The 22954-nt window shown below is 38.1% G+C and overlaps 1 protein-coding gene across 1 annotated transcript in view; it reads left to right on the top strand.

Moving 5' to 3' along the window:
* Positions 1-22954, top strand: part of LOC104167906 (spermatogenesis-associated protein 5-like) — a gene marked incomplete at its 5' end in the record, with an annotated part of 164324 nt that overhangs the window by 25155 nt on the left and 116215 nt on the right. The window contains 1 exon segment of the mRNA XM_009708304.1: positions 979-1105. Within this exon segment, the coding sequence (XP_009706606.1) occupies positions 979-1105 (127 nt within the window).

A 22954-nucleotide genomic window follows, 5' to 3' on the forward strand; every position in this document is an offset into this window, starting at 1 on the left:
TTCATGAGATGTATTATTTATTACAGCATAAGCGCTTGGTCTCTTGATTTGATTTATGCAATGTCTTCCTTTTCTGCATTCTCTGTTATACATGTGAATGTATGCGCACATAGACGTGTATGTGGATGTGTGCACGTATTTATGCGTCAAAGAATTGCCTAGGAAGAAGGTGGTACATCATATGGTTGTTCTTTTTAAAATATTAGAAATTTTAATAAAAATAATAGAATTTATTTCTATAATGCTTTTTATTACATATAGTTAAGCCATTTGAGCAAATTTTCCATAAACTTCAAGGTTACCAGAATTAATTCCAAACTAAAAAACCAAATGCCTAGCATAGTTTATGCCTTGTCTGTTTAGGTTTTTCATATATTGGTGATTTCAAAACTGGAGTTTTCTGTTTCTCAGTCTTGGTTTTCTTTCCTGGTATCTGGAAGATCAACTGAGTTAAACGACCAACAATGCTATTACGAGGCAGTTGGCCCACACTCAGTTCATTCTCATTTGATGGGGAGAACATGAAAATGTAGAGCAGCTCTGCAAGATGCAGAACTACCTAGTTTTTTATGCTGCATAGGGTGGTGTCAGCACTCACTTGGATGGTGCTAAAACCAAAAGTTTGTCTGGCTATTAAAGAAGCTGCATGAATTCAGTTATCCTAAAAATGTTTATTCTAGACATCCACATTTTGTTAAATTCTTTTCAACCTACATAGCAGGGCAGTAAGTAAAAAAACCCTCATTTGCTTTGCTGAATACGAAGAAATCTTTTGAAGGACTAATTCTCCAATTTGCTTTTACTCACTTCATATGACTGACACTGTTTCAGGAATTGAAGGTGAAAATAAGAATCAGAAAGAATTAAGATCGAAAGATGGATCCCTGTAAGTGGGAAAGAACAGTATAGTCTCCTTTCTCCAGTTTTCTGGGAAGCGAGAGCTAATGCTGTGATTTTTTTTTTTTTTTTTTCAATCAGTTCTTCAGGTGCTGGAAATGTAGCAGACCGTGTCTTGGCTCAGTTGTTAACGGAAATGGATGGGATAGAACAGCTGAAGGACGTGACAATTTTGGCAGCTACAAACAGACCGGACATGATAGACAAGGTACAAACAGATGCACTGTCATACATGCTACTCTCTTGAGAAGACCAGATTTTGGTATAATTCCATTCTCTTTTACTCTCTAAACTGTTGTTTAAGCAATTTAGTGATTAAGAGTAGAAGTTTGAAAATGGAAACAAGGCAAAGGATAGGATTATGTCCCTCGCTTCCCCCCCTTTGCCCCCCCTTACAGAATTTTTAACAGAAACAAAATGTTTTGTGATAGCCTTAAGTATCTGTTTCCTAGAAGAAGTTTTCCTTAAATCAAGCTCATTGAACTTGTGCAGCAACATTTCTGTCAAACTGCTTCTGTGGTTTTTGCTTCTGTTGTGTTTGTTTATGCGGGAGTTTGCTGGAGTTTGTTGGTTTCATTAGTTACTTCCTTTCAAAAGATTAAGTATCTCCTTGGTGCCATTAGCCTGCAGCCAGCACTACAGTTTCCAACTGTAAACAGTGCAATTTCTCCTTAGATCCTGTGGCAGCTCTGCTGGAGCGACAAGAACATTTCAAGTTTGTAAAAATGGGAGGGTTGTAACACTTACTGCAGAAAACCTCCAAACACGAAACCAGCCCAGCAGCCCTCTGGAAAATCCACTTTAAAACGGTCTGCAACTGCTGTGTCTTCTCACAGCTAAGTGCAGTAGACAGACCAGTTTGAAGTGATTTCCTTTAAGATAGTTGTGTAGTGTTGGTAAGGTTCCTTATTCCACAACTTTTCACCTTCGCAACATTCATGAGTTTGATGACAAGTTAATGAAACTTATTTTTCCTGACCTTTTCTAGGGTTTCTTGTAAGTTTCTTAATTATTTTTAATGTTAACAATTCTTCTATTTTATCCTTTTTCTGGAATAGTCTTTTCTGCTTGTCTTGGAGCATTCAGGCATAAAATACATATGAAACACACACTTTTACAGTAAGATTCATATACACATGAAGTTTTGAGACAAAAACTTGTATTTTCGCTCTGGAACATGACCTCTTCCCTTTTGAGCTGAAGGAAGCCACACAGCTGATACTGTCTTGACAAAGGCTTACTTAGAGCTTACTTACACGCTATCTGTGTGCCTGCCATGGCAAAGTAGAGCTAGCAAAGTGTTTTCAGTAAAAGACGATAAAACTCATCAGTGAAAAACACACTTGTGCAAAACTGAAATTTTCAAAATTCCACTTTTGTCAAATTGATTTCAGTTTTCTTTGGTCACTATTCTTTGGGGTCAGACTAAGCTGAATTTGAAAAAATTCTGTTTGTTGAACAGAAGGGAAATTTTCTCCTGAGTCAGTCCAACATTGTACTGTGTTATCTCCACTACCACCCGGGAATTCAGTTCTCTGTCATTCTCCCTTTTACTGGATTTCTCTTGGGCCCACATCGAATACTATTTTCTTATATTTTAGTTTTTATTTGAAATATTGGCATACTGGGACAGTATTTATTTGAAATATGGCAATAATGGGACAGTACTGCCATGTGTTAAGGGTGCCACCCTGCAATACCAAGAACTTTTCGATAGAGCCTAAGTTACTAGATACATGCCAACTGTACCTACATCACTGATGCAAATCCAGACCTCTTAACCTGGAACTGAGGCTAGCCACTTTTAATGTGGTGGGTAAAAATTTGACATCTTTTGTGCATCTGAATTTTATGAGGATGGTGAATCTGCAAGAACTAACAGAGCAGTTGTGTTTAGATGACAACATATCTTATGTATTCTTTCCCAAAGTAAAGCTAATAAGCTTGATTCTAAATGTAAAGAAAATGAAAAAGTTGTATGAGACGGTGCCCCCCACAGTAGCAAGCCATGTGATTATAGGAATTTTGTTAGCAAGAAACCATGAATGGATGTTTTAGATTTTTATTTAAAACTGTTTTACCAAGACATAATAAAAAAAAAAGTTATAGTAATCTTATAGAAAGCATTCACTTACAGAATAACAGAGCAAAATGTCACCAGTCTGGAGGAGGGGGGATTTTAAACTTTGATTTAGAGGGACTGGAGAATCACATTTGAGTTGGTATTGCTCACATCATGCTTCATCCACACCAGACAGGGTATACCAGGCCACCATATTCTCCTGGGTCTGTGCAATATATGCAGTGCATGAGTTGCACTTTTTTTTTTCCCCTGGAAGCAAGAAGTCTGACTCCAGAAAGCATTTGTATTGTGAACTTCACTTAATGGGAAGTCTTTGAGTGTGACCTTTTAGTTTAGTTTGTGATTGGTTATCCCTTTGAAAAGGTAACATTTTCTACATCAATTTAATATTTCGTATGGAAATACCAGTTCAGTTACGTATTACAATAAATAAGTATCCTATTTTCATAGGTGTATGGTGACTATACAGTAATTTTTAATGCATGAACTTTACAGAAGATACAAAGGCACAGGACAGTCTGTGTTCTCTACTTCCAGGGACTGCGAAGACGTCATGGAAATATCAGTTCAGTTACGTATTACAATAAGTATCCTATTTTCATAGGTGTATGGTGACTATACAGTAATTTTTAATGCATGAACTTTACAGAAGATATAAAGGCACAGGACAGACTGTGTTCTCTACTTCCAGGGACTGCGAAGACGTCTGGTATACTTTTTGTGAAAATGTTTTAGCTTTTCAAACCAAGAAATACTTGTGGTATGCATGCTTTGTAAGTTTTGTATTATACGCTTACAGAATTGGTAATAATCCATTCAGCATCTTCGTTTACGTGACTGCTTCTTGACTGACAAATATGTGATGATTAATCTTTTGTAATTCGAAAACAGCACGTGGGAATATCAAATGTAAAGGTATTCCCCTGAGCCTAGTGTACGCTTTATCATCCCTGCAAACACTACAGTATGTTATTTTTGGGTAGTGAATAGGTTTTGAGTCAGACTTTATAAAGTTATGTTTAATAGTAAACTTGTTTTGACTTGTGACAAATGTCTATTAATAATGTAATTTCTCTAAAATGTCACGATTGTATTGAAATATTATTCCAGCCTTAAGTTGTGTTCCATGTTTGTAGCACTTAGCTACTTTGCATCCTATTCATCTGATGCTGGAAATACTTTGGGATAGTTTCAGTTTTTCATAAGAAAACAAAACAGGCATGGTCTGTTTGCAGCCATGTACGATACAGAAAGTGATTTCATTTGGAAGGGAAATATTCTGGAACAAGATGTTCTGAACATTCTTTGAAAGTGATACAGAAACATAACACTCTGAGTCAGTAACAATAGTAAAATCTTCTGGTTTAGTCTTCATTCTCTAAGTAGAATTGATGAGCAATAATTGGAAAAATACCTTTTGTTTTTGGTGATTTACCCACTCGAGTGATTTTTTTTTTTTTCATACCTAAAATATTTTGCAATAACTTTATGGAGCTCCTTATGCTTCAAAGCTTGTCTGTATTTTCCCCATGTATCAGTTGGTTTAACAGGAGAGATCACTCATCCCCACAAATCTTGCATAAAATATTTTGCACACTGTGTATAATTTGCTTAGCTTGAAATTAAATGTTCTATTCAGATATGCATGAGGACAAGTTTTCTGGTGTAGTCTGACAGATTACCATGGAAGAAAACCTAGACCAACTCATCAGGATTTGTGTGTCCTTTTTTTCTTTTTCAGTGGAACCTGTTTTCCTAGCCTTTTAGTATGGGGCTTATTTCTTGAGTGAGAAGGGTGAATTGCTGTCATTACCTGCCCATGTAGGTATCTTTTTTCCTCTTAAGCAGTGTTTCAATCTCCATTAGCAAGGGTACAGTGAAGGAAGAGAAACTGTCAGATCCCCAGGGACCTTGGTGAATGTTTTAGCACAGGAAGCAAGATACATGTTGCTGCGGCATCAGATAGTTTTACCTCCTGCTGGGTCAAATTTGAATGTCAAACACATTAGCTGTGATGTAAAACACGAGGCGCTGACTGAAGTGATGGCCTGTGGTATAGGATGACATCCTGGTGCTCCTGACAGCTTCACTTCTCCTTATCGTGGGGTGCAGAAAAGATGTATCCTCAAATATGCGATTTGCATAAGAATGACAGGATGTGATAGGACAAATGAAGATTAATGAGATGCTGTGCTGTCAGTGTTGCCCATTGTCTCTAGATTGATGATGGCCTGGATTTTGTCTGTGTTCATGGACTTCAGTGTATTTTAAACCAGAAACTATCCTGGTATGTTGAATACTGGAGAGCTGAATCTTTACGATTGCTTTGTTAGTACAGGAGGGCTTGGCTCCCAATTTCGAAGCACCTTGCATGTTGGTGTAAGAACGTGTTTTCTGCATATTGTGCCAGTGCAGAGGACTTTTGCTACCTCCTTTTGCATATTTATTTTGCTTTTTAAAAACTTTCTGCTCCCTAGCCTTTCTCCTCACTTTCTTCTTCTTCCGCCCTCTCTTCCTTCACCTTCAAGTTTCACTGTTCCTTAGATGGCTTCAGTGTATTAACCGCTAGGTTTGAATTCAGCTTACTTAGTTTAAAAACCACATGGGTACTGCTGAGTTTTCTGTTCTGCTTATGTGAACAAAATAAAACAAAACTGCAGCCTTTATTCTTCCTAGCAACTGCCAAACTTGAGGGAAGGACGTAAGACGCCCTTCCCCCCTGGTTCATTTGGATTTGGAGGAGTCTTTTGCGCAGAGAAGTCAAACAGAGGTTCATCAAGTTGATCTGACCCTTAAAATGTTGATTACTGTGTAGTTATGGGACAACCTTAATTTAAAGTGGCTTGTTTTGATGAAAATAAAAAATGTATGATAAAGCCATTTGGCAGAATCAGTAAAGAAATTATAATTTCTTGCCTGCAGCAAAAGTAAATAATCTTTCCTCTTTAAAAACATCAAAGTTCTGTTTTTCTGAAGGCTTATGGAAGAAATTCAAATATTTAGGTTTGCAGTTTTACAAGTTAAAAGGAATAGGAAAGAATCTTGCATATTTATTCGTTATTGTCTGGAAATGTGTATGTGCTATGAGCATATTTAGCAGTCAGATGCAGTGGCACAAACTTAACTGATTACCATGTAATATATTTTCCTATTTTCATATTTGCCTATCTGTGATTTCCATTTTGGTCAGATAACATTGTAGTAAAGATTCTTCCTGTGTTACAGCTCTGACTTGGTAGGATTTCAGTTTTCCCAAATATAGTGTAGGACTGTAGAGTTAGAAGCCACATAATCTATCAGTTGTGTGCTGTGTTTCCCTCTGTGACACCCCTCCACCCCCCATTTGATCAAAGGTTGTAAAACACTCTAGGTTGGAAGGGGCCCTGGGGTCTTCTGGTCTAACCTCCTGCTTGAGCAGGGCCAGCTTTGGTGTTAGGTGAGGTTGCTCAAGGCTGGTCCAGGAGGGTTTTGAGTTTCTCCAAGGATGGAGATTTGACAGCCTTTGGGCACCTGCTGCACTGTTTGACCACCTTCACTGGGAAGATTTTTCTTCCTTACATCTAACAGTCTAACTTGCTGTAACTTATGCCTGCTGTGTACCTCTGAGAAGTGCCTGGCTCTCTTTTTTTCTACAAACCGTCCCACAACTCCCTGCTGTTTTAGGTACATGAACACAGGTAGTTATACATGCAATTCTGAAGGGGAACTTTGATTTTTTTTTATATTTTTTTTAATTTCTTTTTTTTTCTGTCCCTCCTACTCAGGTGGGAAACTCTCTAATAAAGCTGTGCCTGGAAGAAGGCCCCACCTATGCTAAACTGCTTTAGGACTCTGGAGGAGGAGATGTAAATATCTCGCTTTTCATTCTGCTCCGCATTGCGTTTGGCTCAAGGACGAACCATCAAGTGTCCCTTAGCCTTGTGGTGATACAATGTGAGCGGAGTCCCTGATAGGGAAGGGGGATATATCTCTTCGCATTGCTTCTGTGCAGATTTCATCTAGGTTTGGAAGACAGGGGGCACAAGACGGGGTGCTTCTTAGAAGGAGATGGTGCTGGGACACTTACTGCTGGGCAAAGTATTTTATGACAGTTGAATAAATTAGTACTAGGTAAAGACTAGTTAAAGTGAAATCTCTTTACATACTTAATTTGGCACTGCTAGGTTGCTGGAGATGCAGTCCAGTCTCAGGACTGGTAGAGATAACTAACAAGTAAGTTCCTCATCTGCTTTCCCTGCCTGATATCATATTACTGAAATCAGTCTTCATTTGTAGATGGTCTTTTTAGGCATCACGAGAATGGAACAGGTGGGAAGGTATTTCAGGGTAGGAATTAAAGGATGTAAATGCAATCACCATAAGAACCATTAATTATTATTCTTTTACTTGAGATGCAGAAATGCCTCTCTGCCTGTCAAAGGGCACTCCTCGTATTCTTGTAAGCCCTGGGATTAAAAATAAGGAGCGAGATTTTGTGGATCTCCTTTTCAGTCAGCCAGCACCTAGACTACTTACATCATTTTGCCCAGGTGCAAGTATGGTTCTTTGAAATAACAAAAGATGTGGGATTTCTTTTGAAGACAAGATTGTTCTGGAGTATATAATAAATTTGCAGAAAATGAAGCTTTAGGGAAAAATGATATCAAACTACATGCCATTGAAAAGTGGATCTGATATTCTAAAATAGTTTCACAATCTTGGCACCATCACATTTTCCATCAGTCAATTTTCTCCGGTATGTGTTTGGGTTTTTACCCTTGATCTTTTTAAACTTGCAACTCTGAGTAGGGCAAAGAGGTACTCTGGAAAGTAGCTGTTTCTCAAAGGTCTAATTTTGCCTTTATTAATATCAGATGTTTACACTTTAGGGTGATTAAAAGCTTACTAAATGTATTTAGAAAAAGAAGAGCAAAAGAGTGAATGAAATGATTCAAAAGTTGTCACACATTCTTTTCACCTGCCAAACTGAAATGACTAAATAGACACAGTTGATGAGCACGACCGTTTACTGGCCAAGATTTCCAAGTTGATGATCTGAGGCTGGATTGCTTAGTGAACCCATAGTCCCTAAAGAGCCTGACCACTCTGTCTGAATGCAGAGGTAGTTTCTGTGTTCATGTACATATGTATGAAGTTTCTCTTTAAGTCAAGAACTAGGTTTTAATATTCACCTGAATCTCTCTCCCCCCTCTTCCCCCACCTCCTTCCTCACTGATGAAAACTTTGTTTTCTCATGAGTACAGCAAATAAAATATTTCCAGGTGTGCAAAAGTGATTTTTGTTTCCAACTATTCGATTGTCAGAGTGTGGAGGGCTGAGCAGTAAATCAGCCTTAAGGCTGCTACGGTTTTAAAAAACAAAATCTTAGTGGTGACAGCTGAAGAGCACGGTGACTTTTTCACTCAAGATTTATTACTTGCCTGAAAAGAAGGGTTGGAGGGAAAACTTGCTGGGCTGCATATTTTCACCTTTAACAGATACACTATAGGGCCAGGATAAGTTGGCTTTATTTTGTCTGTGAAAACATACATCCAAACAATTATGTAAAAATATAATAGTTTTCCTTCAAATAGAACAAAAAAATAAATATGCCTGCTCTTATTCTTTGTAACGGAAAGCATTCCTTACATGGACCCAGTCCTGTATTTCAGCATCACTAATACTTCCATAAACTTCTCTGCAACACTTGCTAGAAAACTTACTTGAAGGTATCAAAGCCTGTTTATTTCAGTTGGAAAAGTACAAAGATGGGAAGGTAAAGGCCAAGGGCCAAAGTTTGTTCGTATTCATACCTCCTAGACTCACACAGATGAGGAACACAGCATGTTAGAGAGCCTCCAGATTATCAATGAAGTGGGACATTCAAAAGGCTGTCAGATTCATGGTGGTTGTGTAAACACCATCCTTCAGTTCAATGAGTCTGTAACTGTGGTACTATGTGGGGGTTTTTTGTTTTGTTTCTTTTAAACAGTAACATGGAAATGACACTGTATTTGTAAGATACCATGGGAACATACGGGGTTAAAATGAATCATGCCTCTAAAAAATGAGGTGTGTTTGCGCAGTGCATGTAGAGTCGGTATAAATTCCTAAGTGTTGGGTTAGGTCAACTCTATTCTTCATGTGGGTTTAGTGACAAAGCAAGCAACTTTGTCTAGAGAAGTAACACTAATTTTATGACCAAGTTTCATGTACCTGTACAGCAAGTTTTAACTGCTAAAACTTGTGTGTGTGCTGATAAAGGTACGGGTTTTCACTTCCTACTTGAATTACTTGAGAACAGTCTATGTGATGATAACCTCTTCCTTCTAAATCCTTTCAAATCACTCTTCCCACTTTGTGTCAGCGTTTGGGTTGTTCAGGGGAGGGAGGGGTACAGCTGAGTGGCTCTCCAGAGATGTGTGGCTTGGCTCGCTTCCTGTGGGAGCATCCTCAGGAGCCATCAGGGCCTTGGTGGCTTGTAATTGGGGATATTGGGCTTTATGGCAGATAAGCAAAGCACAGCAAGACATGTTTCACAGTAGCATGTTAGATGGCATGAGTGTTATTACATTTAATAAGCTTCATTAGGATAGTGATAACAGTTAAGGAAGAAACATTCCCAAAAGTCTTGTTTTTTAAATATTTATGGGAGTGACGCTGAAAAGGTTGTTAGTGTAGTACTGTGAGCTACAGAAGCTAGAGGAATGGCCACAATTACAGTACTTGGACTGTAGCCATGGACGCATTTAGGGCTTGCTTTGCGGTTGGTCTTCTTTGTGGATGCAAAATGCACAGTATGTATGTAATTTTTTGTGTATACTGTATTAAAATAGCATTATAGAGAATGTTGTGTCTGTCGAGTACCCATGAGTTAAGAACTACCATAGGTAAGATTGCGTGTACAATCTTAATTAATTCTTCTTTGTGCATGTGCATCATAATGCAATCTTTAATTATGTTAATTAAAGTGGTATTCATTGTGCATGATTAATTAAATTGCATTAAATTAGAAAATTATTTTTACGAGTCGTTATGATCGCCTCTACTTTAGTTACCTTAATACTTGTGTTTCCTTACTTCTTAGGGCTTTGATTTACACTGTTTAAAATCAGATGAACAATTACTAGTTTCGGGGGGGAGTATCCAGATTCCATCCTATGATATCATATTGAGATCTTCATGGTTAGCAGCAGTACAGGACGCTCTAGATCTGCCATAGAAAACTTGTTTGCTTGAAATAAGTGGTAAAACGACAACAATATTAAATTCCTTTGCTGTTCTTTGTGGGGTCTACTATGCAGGAATGGGACTTGTACCTGCTATCCAGGATGTTTTCTGGCAACATAAGAGTGGGTAGATAAATTACTTTTTCAGTGGTAATGTTTTTTCCAACTTTCCTTAAGCATTGCTACTTCCTTATATTCTTTCCTTGGTGTTTCTCCCTATTGAATTTGCCTGCTCTCTTCTTATGCAGTGTCCTCTTGGTCTGTATTTCCTACATCTGCTGACTTCATGATCTTCAGCAAACTATTCACCAAATCTCAGTATGATTCTTGCTTCTAGTCTTTTTGCTCAATTGACATCAACTTTTTGTTAATGCGTATCAGTTTTGCCCCAGTGTCCAGACTCTTGGTTTTCAATGTGTTCACTCCTCATATCAGGCTTTTCTTTCTTGTGGAGTCAGTTATGGTGTCCTCTTTCTCCTCCTCCTACTTGACTAAATTCAAGTGACTCCAATAAGAGGACAGGTCATTTTCCTGCTGTCATTTTTGAGAGCTTGGATCCAGCATGGCCTGCAGACTACTTGAGCCTTGGTAGGATCAGTCTTTGAGTGGTCACAACTTGGAAAATATATCTGCAAAATGTCAAGAAACTTGACAAAGCTTTTTCAAATTGAGATGTTTCAAGTCCCTCTAATGTGGTCAGGTCTCAAGACCTCTCTCCAAAGGTTATGGTGAAATAATTTTATTTTTATTAATTTTTTTTTAAATTGTAAATAAAGTGACATTTTTCTTGGTCTCCTTCTCATGCAACAGCTGAAATGTTTTGACTGGAACATTACAAAACAAATCAGGCGAAGGCAGCCAGCCAACTTGGAAAGGACAAGAAGGTCAAAGCTCAGAATAGCATAAACTACTAAATGCATGATCTTACAACGTAAAATGTTGATTGACTTCTATATTAAGTGTTCCCCTCATAGGGAAAACTTTCAGTAAAAATGGAAGGCATGATGAAACAGAAAGCCCAGCATTGTCCGTATCACTGGTTTAGTATCGATCATAACGAAGTGCAGCTTGGGAGGATGAGGTGGCCAATGTATGGTTTCATTGTTCGGTTGTACACTTCAAGGTGGTGACCTTTTCAGTTTTACTTTTAGGTTTGGAAAACATCTGAACCTCAGAGCTTTATAAGAAGCAAGTTGGAATATGATCAAGCTCTCTACATTAGTAAAGGACTCTAAAGAGCTGTTGAATTGAGGGGTTAGCGGATATGCCCTTGTTTCTTAGTAAGGATATTAGTAATCTTTTGTTTAAGGTTCTTTTGTGGTTATTAGATGCATAGAAGTCCATTCAGTTGATTAGGAGTATTTTTTGGTTTGTGAAATCTCTGTGGGGAGAAGAGAAGGAAAAATGGGACATCATAAGCAAAATTTCCACTAGTTGATTTTTTTGTGTGTGTTGAAGGAGATCCAGCTTTACATTTTATTTGCTCCATCAGTGACAAAAGCTGGATGTCTTGCACATGTGGTGTACATACTGCTTCAGGCTAAGTAGAAATACCGTTCATGTACAGTACATATAACAATGAAAGATAATAGGTTTGTTCAGGAAAAAGAGATTCTTTCTGTAAGATCTTAGGTAACTAAAAAAAAAATTCTTAATATCAAGCCAAATGAAGGCAGTACTATAATAATGTAGCATAAGAGTAAAGAGAACAATCTGGGGGTCATTGCTTCATAATATATCGTTTCCATAAGGCATGTGGAAGGATTGTTATGTATATATGCAGGAGCGCAAAGCTAGGGCTCTATTCATCTCCAAATGAGACAGCTCTTAAGAACAGTGGAAACTTGGTGGGTGACTATTTAGGTCACTGGAGTACCTCAGGGTTGCACATGCCAATGTAATTTAATAACAAAAGCTTGTTTGAAGCTCTGTATGTACCAGTGTAAGAAGTGGCTCAGAATCACGACAGTTTGCTAGATTTTGGGGATAACCTAGAAAAACGTGTGGACTACAAGGTATTTGAAGCTGATTGAGACAGAAGGGTCTGAAAGTCAAATGAGCATTTTGGTTGTGTGGTGCCAGGCAATGGCTGGTAGGACTCGGCAGTTCTTCTGGAAATTTGAAGTGACTGTTCCTTTTGGGGGTTATGTCTGTTACGTGTTCTTACTTAGTTGAGGAATTTATTAAACAGAGTGTAGTTACTTCTTCCTTTGTTTTAAATGTAAGTGTATTCCCTCCATGGCAAATTAAGCTTTGTGCTACAGAGAAGCATATTCCAGATGTACAGAAAAGATTTTGAAAAAACCCTCTCTTAATTGTACTTTGTACACCCTTTATAACGATATTCTGATTGCTAATTACATAATTTTCATGAATTACTGTTACCTGTCAGGTGCTGAAAAAGGTGATTTTGGGAACTGTCCTTTTGTTTTGGTGATGATGTGATACTGACAATTCTTGCTATGTGTTACTCACCTCTTTTAAACCTAAAAATGAGCTATTTCAGTTTTACTAGCCACTACTTCAGATAGGATGTGTGTTCCATTTTCCAATTAATAACCTCACTCAAAGTTAAAATTCCAAAATAAAAAATCTATTATTAAAATAGATTTTAGAAAATATTAATTTCATAAAAGATTTTTCTCATATACATTCCAGTTATGCTGCTACAGCTGGTATCTTTTCCTTGTAACCTCACACCAGTAACTGTAACTACAGAACAAATCTTTTCCATCCCTATCCCCCTATGATACCTCTTTTCCCCCTACATCTGCCTGTTACTTCCTGTACAGGGAGTTTTGCTTTGAAAACTGTGTTTTAACTGTGTTAAACTGGGTTGGCAGGATGATAGAAAAGGATGTCAGAACTTCTATCAATGCCACTAGACTTTTTCTCAGGTGAAGACAGAGACAGAGAACTAAGGGAGTATAAAGGTAAATAAACCTCTTGAATCATTGGGCTATTTATGTAGAGAGCTGCAACCATTGCTGACCTAAGCATTAATGCCTGTGTGTGAAGACACTTCTGTCACCTGCAGCAGTACTTTCTAAAACACTGCTAAGAGAAGGGAAGGCAAATTAAGTAGCCATCACTTCACAGATGGAAGAAGATGAAGTGAAACATCACTGTGGCTTTCTCATTTGTATTCCATGGACAAGACAAAACACAAAACAATTTTGTGGGCATTTTAGAACCTGTTTCTGAACAGAGCTCATGATAATATTTCACGTTCTCTCAAGAAATAAACAAGAATGATGCTTTTTCATGCCAAATCATGCCTTTGTGCCCCCATTCCATACATCTCCGTGGTGTTTCTGGCAAAGCAGCTGTTTCTCAAAACAACTGATATGCAAACCTGAAACTTTACCTTCCCCTAGTGCACACCCTTCTACCTTGCTACGAGGCTATGTAATCTTTTCTTTAAAAAAAAAATAATCAACTTATGAATAACTGGAGTAGGTGAACAAGGTGATCCTATGCAGAATGAAAGCAGAGCCAGCTGTTCCTTAAACAGAAACTGGTTTATGCCTTTGATCATCCTTGCTGCCCTTCTCGGAAGCTTTTCCAGATCTATTATACCCTTTCTGAGAGAAAGGGACCAGGACTGCTTACAGTATCCAAGGTGTTGGGTGCAACATGGGTTTGTATGGGTGCATAATGATGCTTTCTGTTTTGGTCTTTACTCTTTTATTAGCAGTTCTGCATTTTTGATTTGCTGCTTTGACTGCTGCCAAGAACTGAGCTAAAGTGTTTTCATCACTGTCTATTAAAACTAGAAGTGCTAACGATTCATCTCACAGCCTATCCGTTTATATATGAAGGAAAGACTGAATTTCCCACGTTCATTGCTTTGCATTTACTTACACTGAATATTATCCAATTGCTAAGTCTCCTGAGAGTCATGGACAGTTCTTTACCCTCAGTCTTCATCTATGTTGCTTTGAATAACTATATCGTCAGAAATTATGGCTCCTGTATGACATCATCTCTTTGGTATTAGACCTCATAAAGGACGTGCAAATTTTATACAGGAAAAATAGATGAGATAAAGAGGTCTGTATTGTGTTGCAACAGAGAGGTAACACAGCAAAGGCCTATACCCTGCCAGTATGTGCTGTTATCTATACACAGACCCTGACAAGCACAGCTGGACTCTTATTGAAAACAGAGGAATGAGAGATAAAGCATCACACAATATAATGAGCTTAAGAGAATTTGAATTCCTTTGTACTGTTGTACGTTGGTTCTGAAAGGAGAGGGGGAAGAACTATAAGCATGGCACTGTTTTTGCTATGTCTTGTCGATACGACCATGGTAGGTGAGCTGCAGATCCTGGTGGTGATATATGTGGAATTAAGTCCTGTGACTGAGGAGGGGGGGCGGGGGGGGGGAAAAAATCACAGATTGGCTTCCAGCAGGCTGAGAAATCTATTGTTTTGTACAAGGCATCAAGGCATGCCTTTCTGTTAGAAGTATTGTACACTAGTCAGCATTTATTCAAAATAAGCAAGTAGAAGCAAAAAAAAAATTTAAGAAAATTTTTTAAGAGAAAAATCATTCTAAAAGAAGGCTGTCTCCATACCACAGTGTACCTTGCCATTGTGTGGAGAGCATGAGTGTGCTCATCTTTTTATAAAGAGGAAAATAGTGAAACAGGCAGTCATTGAGAGTAACTAACTGATATGGAAAAAGCAATCTGTAAGGTGGACCATGTCTTACCAGTAGGCAGCAGTGCACACAGAAAAATGCTGAATGCCAACCCAGTCTGGGAGAAAACACATGCCTGACAGTGATACAGAAAATGGAAGTTATCACAGAGCTGGGTCTTGCAGACAGAGAGTGTACTTAAGATTGCAAATCGCTTAACTCTGTTCCAGAAGTTGTTTTTCTTAGCAGTGAATATTTTCTGCAGAAGTCACCAAGAGAGAAGAGACAGCATTAGCCAGTTTGCAAGGCAAGTCTTATTCCATTACTTAACAGGGAGGCACGTGAGATATGTAAGCAAGGACACACGCCAGGGTGTGTGTGTTCATCAGCCAGCATATGAGGTGTGTGTAATTGGCAAACACACACCTTTGGAACATGTTACTACACTTATAAAATGGCCGTTTATTTTAGTTGTATTAAGGGAAGTAAGTACTCTGTGCTGGCTTACAAAATTATCTTCTTTTTAATATAATTGGAACACCATTATTTCATGCATTTAATACTGAAGTGTGTTAAAGTCTTTAAATACCTGTTTTAGTGCTTAAGTACCATTTTGATCTGATATCTGAGCTTCTCTGTTGTCTTCATGCACTAATCATGCTATTTGAGTGGGTGTGAGGAAATGTAACTGCCTTCATCCTAGATTTCCCCATTGATTCCTATTCCTTGTGCTCCTCTGAGCTTCCCTGCCTGTACTCAGAAACAATGCATTTCCCAAGAAAGCTAGAGTGCAAACCTTATTCTTCACCAGAAACAGAGGCTACAGAGGACATTACTCTTAAATAACGGTTTGGTTCTCTGCTGCAGAAATCAAGATAAACAGTTCATTTCTTAAATGAAAGGTATGTCTTAGCTAGATGCAGCAGTACTGGCATGTGCTAAATAATGATCTTTTGTTGTTTGGAAAATAACTAATGGGGTTTTTTTTGTCTTGCCTATGTGTGCATTTTGCTATCAGAATATAGATTTGCTACACCAACAGGGGGGTATTTTATTATGCTGCTTCATCTGTCTGCCTACTCTCCAGAAAAAGTATTGTCAAGGGATGGAAGAGCGCAAAGAACCGGTGTGAAGTGGAAATGGGTTGTGCTCCTCGCTGCAATTATGGCTAGTGTAGTGCCTATAGAAGACAGACCTGTATATCCTTTGTGCGTCATGAACAGGAGTGCTTGTAATAGTGATAGAAACAAAGTAAAATAGCTGTAATTGCAGTAGGCACTGTAATTGAGGCATTAGGTGCTGTTCCGTCACTGCTTCTCGAGAAAATTGCTGATTAGCATTCACAGAGGACAAAATTCTTCCCTCTTCTATGGCTGTGCAACCCCACTGCATCTGAAGACATTTCAGAATTACGACTGAAGGAAGTCTTGTGTTTCCTCTTTTTGGGTTACTTTTATTTTTGTGTTACTTTTACTTCTAGCAGATAGAGCAAGAAAAGGAAAAAAGCCACCACTGAAGGTCCTAGATAATTTGCAGGATTTGTACAAGATCATTTACAGGTTTTGTAGAGAATAGGAATCTGTTCTGACTGTTTTGCATGTGAAAACAGAGTATGTTTCACAGAAGATGCCACATACAAATAAAGAAACTGTTTAAGCAGACACATTTCCACAACAAAGGTGTATTTTGATGTGATCTGCCAGCAGTGCTATGACAGAACACAAATACTGTCCGTTCTTGGAAAAGGAAAAAGATGAATTGGAACCATTAACCGTCTGTGACACTAAATATATTTTAAAATAAATTATTTAAATTAGTACTGTTCTAAGAGAATAAAAGTTGCAGTTTGATTCTGAATCACCAGAATTTGTGTACCTGGCATGCCACCTGAAGTTATTCAAATGGCACTCGTTATTCAAATGACACCTTGTTTTGGTTTTTTGGTTTTGTGGTAAGATTTCTATGGGTTTAGTTTTTATTGATGTGAATCTATTTCTCATAAAAATAGTGATACAAAAGATCTTAATCTGGAACTTGAGTAGGTTTGCTGGAACTCCTTCAGTCCACACTCAAGCCATTGTAACTGTTTTCTTTTCCCATAAGCCAAAGATTGCATTTGTTTCCAACGCTGGAACAATTTATGCCTAAGCTTTACTTTAAAGCTAAGCATGTATTTGAATGTTTGCAGAATTGGAATTTTAGGAACTAGAAAAAGGTGATTAAAGGTAGTATCTGATTAAGCAGAATTGTATCATGGATACAAACTGGGCTGAAACAGTCATTGTTTTGGCAATTCTGAACCCTTTGGGTTTTAACACTGCTTATATAAATATACTATATAAAATTTAAGTAATAATTATATAATCACTTGATTTTTCTACTTTTCTCATGTAATAAAGGAATGAAAGAACGGCAGCTTTGGTGAAGGAACAAATTGAGAAGAAGAAAAGTGGGACATAAGAGCTCTCCCTCCTCATCAAAGATGAGGGAGAGTGTGAAAATAAACCAGGTATTTTCTTAGGCAGATGGTTCTGGTGCCCTGAGATGATAACTTTCTGCTCATGCACAGGCTGCTCAGTCATTGTAGACACACAAACTAAAACTGTTTTTAGCAGGACAGCTATTCTTATATGGAACAGGAGAATAAATCTCTTACTGATTCAATTTCAGCTTTGAGCTGTAGCGATACTCATCTAAATGGTGGGTTGTACTGATAAAAACATTTCTTGGTTAGAAAAAAACCACACTTAAAGTCTTGTCCTCATCCGCAGTATGGTCTCTTCCAAAGAGGGTGGTAGGTGTAATTGTATTCACATCTCGATTCATCATTTCAGCATCAGCAACCCATTCAGCCCTTCACAAAGTATGTGCTATCTTGAAGGAAAGAAAACAGCAAAATGTGAGTGAAATGTGAAAGTGAATGGGATTTCTTTTGTGTCTATGTGTGTGTTTCATTGGGATACAATGAAACAAAGACTTTACGTAATACCAAATATTGTTGAGGCAAAAATGGATTGTTGTGGTGGCCTCCCTTGTGGAGGAATATAAAGGTAGTCTATTATTATTTTATATTTTCCTTGTTTTTTTAATAGTTGCTTCAGCTATGTTTCCCTTTTCTTTAAGGAGTAGCTGTTATACCTGATTCTCTCTTACTGTCACAGTGGTCTTGTGTCTTAGATGGTTTTGTTTCAATAGTCATCTTATTCATGCACAGTAAATTATTACATTTTCTGTGTTTGTTTATCTGACAATTAGCTAAAGGATGCTAAATATCAGGACATTTGGTCTAATTTGATTTCTTTAAACATAAATACCTGTTATCTCTAATTCTTTAATTTCTTTGTTACCAAGAACTGGAAGAAGAAACACTGAACATTTTGAAAGCTTTGTGTACATTTTTAAATGACTCTTCAGGTTCCCAAAACAGGGGATCAGCAGATGGCAGTCAAACCAAAGTTCAATCTGTTAGCTTGCATGAAGATTTCAAACTGCTGTGCCTGTAGGAGAAAGTGGAGAGAGACACTGTGTGACTGAGTTGTGTCGGAAGATATGTTCCTTGCACGTTTGTAAATAGATACAGGTTTATCAGACCTTAGAAAAGAGGAGCTTTGATTTCTGTCCATCTGGGATTTGCATGTGGTTTTTGTTTCAGGTCTTTGTACTTGGGAAGCTCTTGAATTTTTTTTGACTGCAGCTGTGGATGTTTTGAAAAGAACAAACTGATGATTAGGTTCTCTCACTTGGATTCTAGAAATCTGTCTATTTAAAAATATTTTCTTATTCAACATGTGTGAGGAAAGAGCTTTGCTTTTATGTCTGGAGTGTCTGTCTCACTATGGAGTAATGTGGTTTTTATTAATCAGTTTATTTTTTTAATAAAAATACATATGTTTCTCTAATTCATGGTAGTTAATGCTTATAAAAAAGATTTTTTTTGTTAATTTTTAATTTTTACTTTAATCATGTTGTTTTGTAGAATACCAGCTAAGTGGCTGGAGACTATTCAGTATTATATTGTATTTTTATTTACATCCCGTTGTAAATAATTGTGACACTTGTACACCAGTACAGATGTATTTGAATAGTTGATGGAGTAGTTTCCTAAAGATGCATTTCCTGTATGACATAGCTGTTATAAGGCTTAGTTAGCGAAAGCATGAGAATGGAAAGGAGTTGCAGAGCGCAAAGTATAATTAAGCATTTATTGTACTATTATTTTATTATATTGTCATGTTTTTCTTTTTTTTTTTTTTTCACTTTACAGCAGGTTATCAGACTTCAACCCTTGCAGTTTTTTTGTTTTTCTCCTTTGCTCATTTATATTGCAAATTCTGTCCTCTGTGTTCTGTCTGCTGTTTGGAGGGGAGGGGAAAAAAAAAAAAGCCAAACCCAGCCAACAAAACAAAAAACCTTGTGGGAAAAATACTCAAAGGCTTTATCATGAGTCAGTATTTTCAGTTCTCACTTCACATCTCCCTTTCCCCTAAAGGGGTTAACACTGCTTATTAATTGAAGAGCATAGTTTATACTAGGCATTATTTAACATATACTGGTGGTATTACTGTACTTCCTGTTTTGTATTCACAATAATAGGTTTCTGAAGAGTTGCCTTTGTATAAATACCTCACTGACATTTTAGGCAAGTATATTCATGTCTTAGAGTAATCACGAAAGAGTAATGTGTTGGAACACTGCTAAAGAAGGAAATCTCTTTGTGTTTCATAAATGATACCCCTAAAGCCTTTTAAGAATATATGTTTTTAAATGACAGCTATGCATTTGTTTTGTTTCTTTACTTTTTGTTATTCTGGCTTGAATTGACTCTAATAAGCCATAAAGGGAAAACTGTAGTTTCAGCAAGGAGTCTTCTCTGCAACTGTAGTGCTTTGTCAGTAAGCCTGAAGTACTGTCACATGGAAAAGCAAATCTGCAGAATATATCTGTGCTAAAAGGAAGTGAAAGCTTCAGAATAAACTTGAGCTATTAATGCAAGTACTAATTTCCTTGTATATCTATTAGTCCCGTTTAAAGTCACTTGCGAAAAATAAGGGGGCCAGGGAGAACCGAGGGAGTAAGAGTTTTCACCAGACTTTGTGTCTATAGTGGTTGTGGAACTGCAAAGTTCTTACGATGGCCAGAGCTGATAATACACAATGGAGATCAGGTCAGAACTAATTAGGTTTTATTATCAAAAGCTGTTTTCTAATGCTTACTGACCATCTGATTATTTCTGAAATTTCTGTTGAGTCTGTAGAGAAGGAGAAAAAGATTAGAGATAATGGTAATAGGGACTTTTTGTTACATTAACGTTGAAATTAATAGAATAACCTCTGTTAAGGGGTTGAAAGTCCTCTGATAATGTTTACATTTATTATTTATTTGTTTAGAATGCACAAAACTTGCATCTTTACTGAAGTCTCTAAAAGAATAGTTCTGCAAATGACCCTTTCTAAGTCTAATCTGCCTGCTCGGTATTATTTGCACGTACCATTTGCACCATCTGAATTTATATGGGCATTAGTGGTATACCGCTGCTGTGGTATGGAGGAAAATGCTGTGAGGAAACCTCCTCTCCCCTGGAATAGCTCAGGGAATCAAAGCCAGACTACATGCCTGCCAGCAGATTTGGGCCAGTCTGCTTTGCACCTTGCCCAAACCGAAGGCGCAGGGGTGTAAACTGTGTCCGATGTAACACCATGGCATTTAACGTTTTCCTGTGCAAGGTGACTCTTGGTCTGGGACTAAGTGACGTGCCTGGCAACGGCCAACTGAGTCTCTTGAGCAGACATAAGGCTCTAGGGCTGTCAGCTGCTGTGGTCCCTCCCTCCCCTCCTGTTTTGTGCCCTGCTCTCTCTTCCTCCGACCTTCTGAGCTGTAGCTGTACCCACTTCTTCGGCTTGAAAGAGCCTGCTAAAGGGCCTGATTTTCTGTGCTCGTCTGAATGCTCTAAATCTCTTCAGCAAAAATAGATGATGATCTGTAAAGACTGGTAAGACTGTCTTCTGTGATGGTAGATAAAAGACATTTTGCCTTTTCCAGGATTGCCTAGTCTATGTAAATGGTAAAGACTGAAAGATATTTTTTTTGCTTGGGAAAACATGTTTTAGTTGAATTCTGCCACCCTGGATTGCCAGAGAAAGGCAATGCAGCTTTTCTGTCATGAATGACAAGGAAGATGAAGTTCTTAAGGATCTTTTCAGGACGGTTATGTTTTTTGAAAGTAAGACTCAAGAGTGTGGGTGCTCTGAGCATAATCCCTGCAATTTTTGTTCCTTGAAAAAAGGCAAAATAGATGCAAGGCTGCTGGAAAACCATCCTCATAGTGGCCACTTGCACTAGGCTTGAAAAGGGATTCTGTCCGTCTCTCTAGCACTAGCTTCTGACCAACAATTGCGTAACGTGGCAAGGTTACACCTTGTCTCATTTTAAATTGCTGACAGCTTTTGCAAATGCTGCTTGCCCTGATAGCAAGGGATATCCTCCATACCCTTCCCTTCCTCCTCTCCTTCAGCTTCTTGCTGAGGGAGCACGGGTAGGGTTTTTGCCAGCGTGCAGTACCTGCCCGGTATTCTCCATGCAATCATGTAGCAGCAGCGAGAATCCTATCTAAACAGATATCCCATCTAAACAGGTGCTCTGAAAACAAATCCCTGTCATGTGGCGATGGGAAAAGGTACAAGGAACTGAGAAGGCGAGTCAAGGGGAAAGAACAATTGGAAGAAAATAGAAACTGTTTTCTTTTCTGTCAGTGGGGAGATGGTATTGCCATTTTGGCTGTGTTTTGGAGTACTGCACTTACATCTATGGAAATGTTGCATTATACAGAGCAGGCCGTGAGACAGTAGGGTGTATCCAAATGTTGGTGGCAGGAGAAAGCAAAGAAAGAGAAGTATGGGATATGAAAGACAGAGAATAAGTTGTGTAAGTGTTGCTAGAACAAGAATATTGCTGTTGTCTGACATGATGCTGTTTAGACTGGGCTGTACCACTGGTTCTGTTTTCTTTACCTTTTAATTAGTTTTGCCATATGATGTAGGCATACAGCTGCTCTCCAGGACGTGGGAAGTGGTCTCTTGCATTCCAAAATGCGTAGAAAAAGTAAACCAATAGCCAGCAGGATAGTTTTTTTCTCCTTCAAATTTAAGCTGCTAGCTGTAGCTTTACTTATTTCCCAGCTAAAATCTCTGATGAAAATACTGTGAAAAACAGTCTCCTGTCTTTGTGCTCTCAGTTTCACTTCAGTTTTCATCTGGTCTGTAAATGACACCCCAAAGATATCGCGTGTTTAATCCTGAAGTCATCTTTGTCCTGTTTTATAGTCTGAGAGGAAAAAAAAATGTGGGGAATTTCCTTTTAAGATACCCTTGTTTCCTGCTTTCTCTTTAATCTCCATACAAGATATGCTTCCTAGAGAAATGTTAGCTGGCAAAAGGCTAGCAGTAGCAATGTTGTATGTGCTGGCCCTGAACTGAAAAAAAATTAAATTGTTGCACTTCTGTGCAAGGTGACACAAATTACACACAAACGTAAATTAACGGAAATTTAAATAACTTGGCAATAAATCTCCCCTGTGCACTAATTTCAATTTGCCTGTCTGAAATCCTGGTCGTGTCTGGTCTGCTCACATGGTTTTACGGTTGTGACCACACTGATGTAGCTGAATGTTCCCAAGAGCTTTATTTCTCTAGCTAAGCTGGCAGAAGATTCTGGTGGAGCAGCAACATACTCTGACAGGAGGAGATTTTCTGCTGATGTAGCTGTACCTTTTCCCTGAATGATGTGAGCCAAGCTGAAAAAATTAAAAAAAAAAAAAGCCTCAATTCTTTCTCATTCTTTGACTGCAGTGGTATCAAAACCTGTAGGTACTGCTAAGGAAATAATGTCCGACATTAACCACTCTAACTGAAATATTCTGGGCTTGCTCTTTGTTTTGGGCTGACCTGTTTGTTTAAGTTTTCATGACAATGCTGTAGCTGATTCTGAGAATAAAAAAAACCACAAAAAAAACCCAACCCCCGCCCCCCCCAAAATACCAAAAAACAAAACCAAAAAACCCAAAGGGAATAATTTGTCAAGATTGAATCTGAAAAACTCCAGGCTCTTCATCTTTGGAGCATTG

This window comes from Cariama cristata, unplaced genomic scaffold (assembly GCF_000690535.1).
Source record: "Cariama cristata isolate BGI_N322 unplaced genomic scaffold, ASM69053v1 scaffold6679, whole genome shotgun sequence".
Classification (NCBI taxonomy): Eukaryota; Metazoa; Chordata; class Aves; order Cariamiformes; family Cariamidae; genus Cariama; species Cariama cristata.